This window comes from Cottoperca gobio, chromosome 19 (genome assembly GCF_900634415.1).
Source record: "Cottoperca gobio chromosome 19, fCotGob3.1, whole genome shotgun sequence".
NCBI lineage: Eukaryota > Metazoa > Chordata > Actinopteri > Perciformes > Bovichtidae > Cottoperca > Cottoperca gobio.
Genome location: NC_041373.1, coordinates 19,846,206 through 19,855,678, shown reverse-complemented (window position 1 = coordinate 19,855,678; position 9,473 = coordinate 19,846,206). Strand labels below are relative to the sequence as shown.

At 40.0% G+C, this 9,473-nt stretch overlaps 1 protein-coding gene across 1 annotated transcript; it reads right to left on the bottom strand.

The window, feature by feature from the left end:
• Positions 1 to 1,773: 1,773 nt before the first annotated feature.
• LOC115024741 (urotensin-2 receptor) lies at positions 1,774 to 3,388 on the bottom strand. The gene has a single exon (XM_029456563.1). It carries the CDS (start codon positions 2,873 to 2,875, stop codon positions 1,793 to 1,795), a length of 1,083 nt encoding a protein of 360 aa, XP_029312423.1. The 5' UTR covers positions 2,876 to 3,388; the 3' UTR covers positions 1,774 to 1,792.
• Between the last annotated feature and the right edge of the window lie 6,085 nt (positions 3,389 to 9,473).

Genomic DNA, 9,473 nt, shown 5'->3' with positions numbered 1-9,473 from the left:
TGACCGAGATCTTCATCTGGCATTTTCAAATGAAGTGATGGTGGGGAACATTTCTACACTTCTCACATTCAGCGGCTCCTAATTGGATAATTTGATAAATTGCACATTTGTGAGGCCATGTGTACGTTATCACGTTTAACTGCATTCGTGTCAAAACCTAGTTTAATAATAAGAGCTTTATTATTTTAGTTTGTATTATACTTTCATGATGCATGTTCATTTTTTGGGCACATTTTAAACCTTTTATTAGACTTAGCGGAGCAGAGATGACAGGAAGTGAGAGGGATGACATGCAACAAAGGCTGAAGTCTCATGTTCACAGGAGCATATTCCTAATAAAGTTGTGTTTAATCGAATCACCACAGTTGATGTGTTACTCCTGCACAGGTGCATGGTGTACGCTCATGGCCACATTAATGAACTTTTCTCATTTAGTTTGTGATAATTTGATTAAACACAAATTTGCTTCAGAACATGGAGCATGTAAGTATAATATAAACAGGAAATGAGACAGCTCCTTGTTGGTAATGTGAGGAAATAACTAAATTTACATTCATTAATGATGCTTAATAGAAAGTGTCACACAGTATAATTCTATGATGACTATATAAGAGGTGTTACTTCAATTTAGCATTCAGGACAAAGTGGTGTTGTTGTATTCTGTATTCATTTTAAATTAATTTACAAGATTTTTACACACAAAACATATGAAGAACTTGTAGAAAATCCCGTTTTGATGTGAATTAAACTTCCCGACAGTATATTTAAGAACTCCTGAAACAATTAGTGGGTTAACAGAAATAATTTGGCAACAATTTTGTTTGTTTATTTTTATTTTAAGTATTTTTGAAATGACTTTTTGAAATGACATTTATGTTTTAATATTTTTTAACAATTTAATTTATTTAACATTTATTTTTTAACAATTTAATTTATTTTACATTTATTTTTTAATAATTTAATTTATTTTACATTTATTTTTTAACAATTTAATTTATTTTAAATTGATTTTTTAACAATTGAATTTATTTTAAATCTATTTAAAAACATAATTTTTAGTTTTTTTTCAATTAGGAGCGCAGCAGGGAGGAAGAAATACTCCGATATTTTACTCAAGCAATGTAGAAATACTCCGCTGCAAGTAAAAGTCCTGCATTAGTAAGTAAAAGTAAAAGCATCAAAATACACTTAAAGAACAAAAAGTACTCAGTATGTGGAATGGAACATTTCAAAATAAAATACGCTATAGCATTGGATTATATTTATTGATGCATTAATGTCTGCTGGTAAAGTTCGGAATGATTGTATTAACTTTATATATTGCTAAGTAGAGCTGAGCGATATGACTAAATCTTATATCGATACCGATATATATCACGATATAGCTTATTTTCTGGTAATTTAATAAATAATTGTGTATTCTCCTGTGTGAGTGAAATACTGAATATATTCTCATTTAATTTAATACTTTAGTGCAAAATGAAAATAACAGTTTCCAAAGAAAAAATGAATAAATATTTCCATTTATTCTGTGTTTGTTAATCACATTGAGTTGAGAAACAAAACATATATTTCACAATATCTCAGATACATGATCCTATTGATGCTCCTGTTATCTCAACCCACAATAACTCATTTATTAGTTGTATTATGAATGTGAATCTGCACAATATATAAAATAAATCAGTGTTGCATACAGAGATGAAAGCTATGTTGTGCATGTTTTACGCAGGTCGTCACGTACCTACTGCGGTGCCAAAAGCTTCCTCCTCTCGTCCACGTGGTGCACATGTCACCTCAGCGTCCCCATGACCAGCGTCTCCGAGTTGAACTCAAACTGGTAGCTGGAAGACGCAGACTTCCCCCACGAGTAGAGGCTGGGCGGCCGCTGCTTGAAGGAGGACGTGTACCTGTAGAAGCTCCGGTGCCGGTTCTTCAGGTACTCTCTGTAGTTCTTGGTGAGCAGCGTGTAGAGGAAAGGGTTAATGCAGCTGTTGCTGTAAGTCAGGCTCGTCACCAGGTAGTTGATGCTGGTGTGAGTCTGCGAGGCCAGGTTCAGGTTCAGGTTGGTGAGGTACAGAGACAGCAGCTGCCAGATCCAGAAGGGCAGGAAACACGCCCAGAACACCAGCACGATGGTGAAGATCATGATCAGCACTTTCTGCTTCGGGGAGCGCTTCGCTCCTCTGCTGATCACAGGGTTGCGCTGGGACTCTAAATAAGTCCGGGCTAACTTGACGTACAGATATCCGATGATGAGCCCCGGTGCCATGATGCTGGTGCCAAACAGCACCGTCACGTACACTTTATAAGCCAGGGGCGCCCAGGTTGGCGCGCACATCCTCTTCACACCCCCGTCCGGCGTGCTCTGGGTGGTCTGCGAGACCATCACCATCATGGGCACTGAGAGCAGCAGAGACAGCAGCCACACGCCCCACGCCAGAGCTTTGCGGTAACTCTTGGAGCGCCTCACCGTGTCCAGCGGCTTGGTGACGGACAGGTAGCGCTCCGTGCACATGACGGTGAGGGTGAATATGCTGGCGTGCATGGTGAGGAGGTCCAGGCTGAGCAGGATGCGGCAGCCCACGTCCCCGAAGTACCAGTCCTTCAGGAAGTAGGTGGACACCACGAAGGGGATGGTGGAGAGGTAGAGCAGGTCCGCCAGCGCCAGGTTGATGATGGAAATGTACATAGAAGTGGCGAAGCGGATCGAGTGGCACATCACCACCAGGGTGTACACGTTCCCCGACACTCCGATGATGTAGACGACGGAGAGCAGCGTCCCGAAAGTAGAAGTGATAACCAGTTCATGATCCACAGTCCCGGAGACCTGCGGCGGACTCGTGTTTAAATCCACAGACTTGTTGTTATTCATGGCTCTCTGTGGTGATCTCCTCTCCTGCTTGTTTTTTTTTTTTTTTTGGTGTTTCGCTCCTGCGCTCTTGGTCTGTGCCGGAGAAGTTTTGGAAAAGATGCGCACCGGCACAGGTTGCGTCTTGCTGATCCTCTCTCGCGCTCACAGCCGGCTGCTCTTTGCTCCTGACGTCACTGCTGTAACACTCACTCTGAAGATTTCATATAAAAAAATGTTGAATGATATTCTTGGGTGAAAACTGTCAACGTGCTTCAGCCGTAAGAAATTTGCCCGTGGAGACAGAGAATTGTAAATATGAAAAATAAATAAAAAGTTTGGTAAGCACTGGTTGTACACGCGCTGCAGGAACATGAAGCAGAGTCACTTTCACTGCATCCATTAAGAGAGACCCTGCAGGTGGATAGGGAAAGACATTTAACTAACAGACATCAGTATGAAAGTCCTCCACTTCATGACTCACATCAACACAATTATCTTTTGTTTTAAAAGTTTTCTGAAATGTTATGTTTAAATATGCAAATGAGGCATCATCTCATTAAATATATATAATTTACATATATATTTAATTGGATGAAGCAGGTTCAGAGTGTTTCATGTTGTTCACATGTCAAAGGTTTGTACAGATTCTGGATCTGTCTTTGTATCACTCCATAAATCACTAAATCCTGTCAAAACACAGAACTCTGTGCATCTCCTGCATGTAGTGAGTGTAGCGTGTATAACATGAGCTGTGAGTGACATGTGAACAAAGCCCTCTGCACAAAGCTTCAGAATATAGAGAGGAATGAAAGTGGAAAGTTTGGTGTATGTAAGTGCTGCTGAAGTGGAGACTTCTGCTGAAGAGTGTGAGAAAAAGCTCCTTTAGAGATATGTATTGTAACATTCATACATGTTGTACACACTACAGGTGAACAGGGTCATACATGTTGTACACACTACAGGTGAACAGGGTCATACATGTTGTACACACTACAGGTGAACAGGGTCATACATGTTGTACACACTACAGGTGAACAGAGTCATACATGTTGTACACACTACAGGTGAACAGGGTCATACATGTTGTACACACTACAGGTGAACAGGGTCATACATGTTGTACACACTACAGGTGAACAGAGTCATACATGTTGTACACACTACAGGTGAACAGAGTCATACATGTTGTACACACTACAGGTGAACAGAGTCATACATGTTGTACACACTACAGGTGAACAGGGTCATACATGTTGTACACACTACAGGTGAACAGAGTCATACATGTTGTACACACTACAGGTGAACAGAGGTCATACATGTTGTACACACTACAGGTGAACAGGGTCATACATTTGTACACACTACAGGTGAACAGAGTCATACATGTTGTACACACTACAGGTGAACAGGTCATACATGTTGTACACACTACAGGTGAACAGAGTCATACATGTTGTACACACTACAGGTGAACAGGGTCATACATGTTGTACACACTACAGGTGAACAGGGTCATACATGTTGTACACACTACAGGTGAACAGGGTCATACATGTTGTACACACTACAGGTGAACAGAGTCATACATGTTGTACACACTACAGGTGAACAGAGTCATACATGTTGTACACACTACAGGTGAACAGGGTCATACATGTTGTACACACTACAGGTGAACAGAGTCATACATGTTGTACACACTACAGGTGAACAGAGTCATACATGTTGTACACACTACAGGTGAACAGAGTCATACATGTTGTACACACTACAGGTGAACAGAGTCATACATGTTGTACACACTACAGGTGAACAGAGTCATACATGTTGTACACACTACAGGTGAACAGGGTCATACATGTTGTACACACTACAGGTGAACAGAGGTCATACATGTTGTACACACTACAGGTGAACAGAGTCATACATGTTGTACACACTACAGGTGAACAGAGTCATACATGTTGTACACACTACAGGTGAACAGAGTCATACATGTTGTACACACTACAGGTGAACAGAGTCATACATGTTGTACACACTACAGGTGAACAGAGTCATACATGTTGTACACACTACAGGTGAACAGGGTCATACATGTTGTACACACTACAGGTGAACAGAGTCATACATGTTGTACACACTACAGGTGAACAGAGTCATACATGTTGTACACACTACAGGTGAACAGGGTCATACATGTTGTACACACTACAGGTGAACAGGGTCAAACATGTAACTAACAGATATCATGAAGCTTCCCCACTTCATGACTCACATCAACACAGTTTATATTACAAGTGTTTAATATGTACATGAGGCGTTATGTAATGTAGCTGTGGAGAGTTTAAATCTACACACACAGTTACACACACACACTCTCATGTTCTCATGTTTCCTCTCGTCTGAAGAAGACGAGTTATGGAAGCAGAATAGCTCAAACTCTCAAAAATGACCTGTGAATAAAAATCATATCTCTTCCTGTCGTGTCGCGCTTTAATCTCTAATGTGCAAATGAGGCTGATAAGGAGTTGAACCAGCATAGATATGCCTAATTAATCTTTCCTCCTGCACTGACCACATGCACACACACACTGTAGATGGTTGAGCTCCTGATTCTGCACCAGAGATCCAATTAATGGCCTTTCTTGTATATGTGGGTCAGCCTGCAGCTCAACATCATCATGAAAGTGATGAACAGTTCAGCGATTGTTCTGCAGAAAGTTCACCTACAATGATTAAAGATGATTATCATTTGATGCAGACAGGATTTTAAATGGCAGTGAATCATTTAAATTATGCTGATAAAAAAACTCACATTATTCGGTGTCTTTTTACAGATGTAGAAATATCTGCAGCTTCAGTTCAGAAAACACTTTTGTGTCATAAATAAATCTGGTGCATGAATTAAATACCGTGTTGGGAAGGTTACTTTTTAGATTGAATTAAAATCTGAAATACTTTATTTATCCCCGGGGGTAATTGGAGTTTGTTACAGTTGCTTCACTTTAGAATATAAGTAATATATAATATTATTATATATATATATATATAAATATATATATATACACACAAATAATATATATATATATACAAATAATATATATATATTATTTATATATATATATAATTTATATATTATATATATTATATATAATCATAGAGAAGTTAAAGAAACTAACAAACTACAAGATGAATGTTATATTAGACATGTGAGCGTATCACCAACATTTTGATGATTAACTGTCATTTAATGATATGACCTTATTTTTATTTTGTAATTTAATTTGGTAACTAGTTACTCTTTTAACACTGATATATTATTTATTTGCTAAGAATTATTATTATTTATTTAGATATATTTTTGGCCCATTTGCCTTCATTAGATAGAAAGGACAGATAGCCTGGATAAATAAATAAATAAATAGATAAATAAATAGATAGATAAATAAATAAATAAACAAACAAAAAACAAACAAATAAATAAATAAAAAAACAAAAAAAACAAAATAAAACAGTAAAAGATCAAAAGGGGAGAGAGGTGATGACAGGCAGCAATTTTCAAACACCTTCGGTACGTCCCCTATATTAATCATAAACGTCCTTATATAGATATATTTATCGTATAAATCAACGATTCTTCTGAGCCAGCAATCACCATTCAACAATCTTCCGCAGACAGCGTTCCTCAGACTCCATCCATATCCACGGGTGACTGATCCCCGAGACCGACTGACAGAGACAGACTGTTCCATCCATCCTCGGAGCTAAAAAAGATGTGTGTGTGTGTGTGTGTGTGTGTGTGTGTGTGTGTGTGTGTGTGTGTGTGTGTGTGTGTGTGTGTGTGCATGTGTGTGTGTGTATGTGTGTATGTGTGTGTGCATCAATTACAGTTGGAGTTTCGGCTCAAGGGCAGAGCAGTCATTAAAGGGACCATGTTGGACTGAAAGTGCAACGAGAAGGTAGTTAACACGGTGTCGTCTGTTACTGTAATGTCTGTACACACACACACACACACACACACACACACACACACACACACACACACACACACACACACACATACACACACACACACACACAGATAATGATTGAATCAGATGCTACAGGACGTGATTTCCTGACCAGCAAGTGCATCGCAGGAACACTTGTTCTCCCTTTGATCGTGTGTGTCCCTGCACGGATTCTTGCAGGCAATAAGAAAGAGATGAATGGGAAGCAGATTGTGAAAGAAGAAGAAGAGGAAGAAGAAGAAGAATGTGAGACTGGTTCTGCCTGATGCGTTACATCACGCTGTTGTCTGCCCGTCTTTCAAAGGCTGCTGATGACATGAGAGCTTCAGTATAAATAATGTGACATGCAGAGGCCAGAATACAGTGTTTCTGTTCTACCACTGACTTCAAAGGCTCCCTGTGGTGGAACACTGATGTTTATGTTCAATGTCGAACAAATGTCTCATAATATTTGCAAGGCGGATTTTTTAAAGCTGCTCTCACACACAATATTTCTATATTAATAGTAAATCAAATGAATATGTGTAATTGGAGATCTGATAGTGAACAACCTACAGAGAATCATCTGCAGTTAAAGGCTCCTTGTTTTGCTTCAGTCTCAGCAACGAGCAGCTTTTTAGAAATCATCCAGAACTAAAATGGCACTCGGAGAGCGCGGACCTCCGAGTACTTGAACGCACCACTGGTAAGGCCAGTGGTGCGTTCAAGTACCCCATTTCCCGAGTTTGGAAATCATTCTTCCGACTTCCGTGTGAGCTTTATATCGTAAAGTAGAAACAACATGGACGCTACAGAGTGTTGTATTTTCCTACTCAGAGCGTTTAAACAACTCATTGTTCCGATTATTCTGACCCAGGTTGAAAAAGTGTTTCAAATACAAAATGAAATGTGTAAATCACAGTGAAAGCATCACGGGGCAGTCCTAAACGTTCTGACCGGCAACTGTAAATCTCAGAAACAAACATACAAATTGTTCCATATAAGCCACGCCTTTTTGCGTCAAGATAGATTTTCCGCCATTCGTTTTTTTTCGCAGGGCGTATATCACAAAAAAACTATTAGAACCACTTTTGGTTTACGTGTGTACATATGATGTCTGAGTAACCATGACACATCTGCTGCCATTTGGCCAATAGGTGGCGCTGTAGCAGCATCATCTACCTATAAAGATAGGCCTGTCTGTGTGTGTATGTGGGACTGTCCTTCGCACATCTCAAGAACTGTTTGGGGGGTGTACTGCTGAGGACCCAGCACACTGCAGTGTCCAGTGTGAAGTGGAACGGCCCGCGCCAAAGGGCCACGTCTGGAACGGGCACTTTGTGCTGCCAACATGTGTCGACAAGTATTATAGTTTGTTTCAGTTATAACTTACTTTACTAACTTACTTGTTTGGTGAGGGTGAAATATTACAAAGCCCTTCTCCCCACGCTGTGCCACTTAAACTGCTAGAGGCTACGTTGTAATGCTGATGAGATTATTTCGTGATAAAAGCGAGCCACAGAGCCTGCAGTGCAGGAAGTCTGCAGAATTAAAATACTGTAGATCCCACGGCCTCACAAATATGGGACAAGTACAGCGTGTGTTTCACTGTATGTCACTGCAGTACATCAGTCCTGTTTGTTTTCCCCATGTATGGGCTTTGCATGAAGAGGTCTGAATGCACATTTAGTGGCATTTGCATGGAGTGAGGAACATAGATCATAGAGATCAGGGTGATGGGTCGACGGAGAAAACATCAGCCGAGTAGAAAGTTGTGCAGATCTGCATGAATGAGAAGTGTGAGAAGACAAAGGTTTCTTGAAGCAGAGGTGGCTTTATGTGGTAAAGTCCAGGCTCTATATTCAGGCTCTATAAGCTTGAGAAGTCTTATGCAAGAGGTGAAACATTCAGCAAGTTATACTCAGAAGAAAGTAAGAGAGTGGGCATAATTCATAGTTGTGTAACTATGTATAAAAATAGCCTCGCAGTCAAAAGTTTTGACTCGTCACAATGTGTCGGCTGATTGTCGATAAATGACATCACGTCTGCTGCTTCTTCTGAATTGGCGAGTAGAAACAACATCTGCTGTTTGATGGAGCGACACGCACTCTGCGCTGCGGTTACAGATGGAAGAGAGATGAGGTGTTTGATACATTATTTACAAGCTGCCTGATATCCAGATTGTGGAATGACACAGGAGTAAAGATGTGCTCAGGTCAGACTCATTAGTTGATTTTTTCCACTAAGCTCACTTAAGCCATGTGTGGTGAGTAGATCTGCTGTGTGTCGATGACGTACGTTCACCTTTCTGCAAGTAAATGTGTGAATAATCACTGAAGATCCACGTTGTCAGCATCTATGTTTGCAGAAGAGGACTCGCTGTATATTCATGGATCAGATGTGTGCTTGGAAATATCAACGTTATATAAGCTCAGATTTACAGTATCCCACACGTGTGCAGCTCTTCCTGTTTATTCTTCGTTCACTCTTAGTTTCCATAGCGATGGTAAGACTATTTTTGTGCACATAGGGATTCATGTAAACAACTTATCTGCACAAAAACAATAACCTCAGCTGATCCACCTGTCAGCACACGCAGACATAGGTAAAGAGGTGTGTGTGTG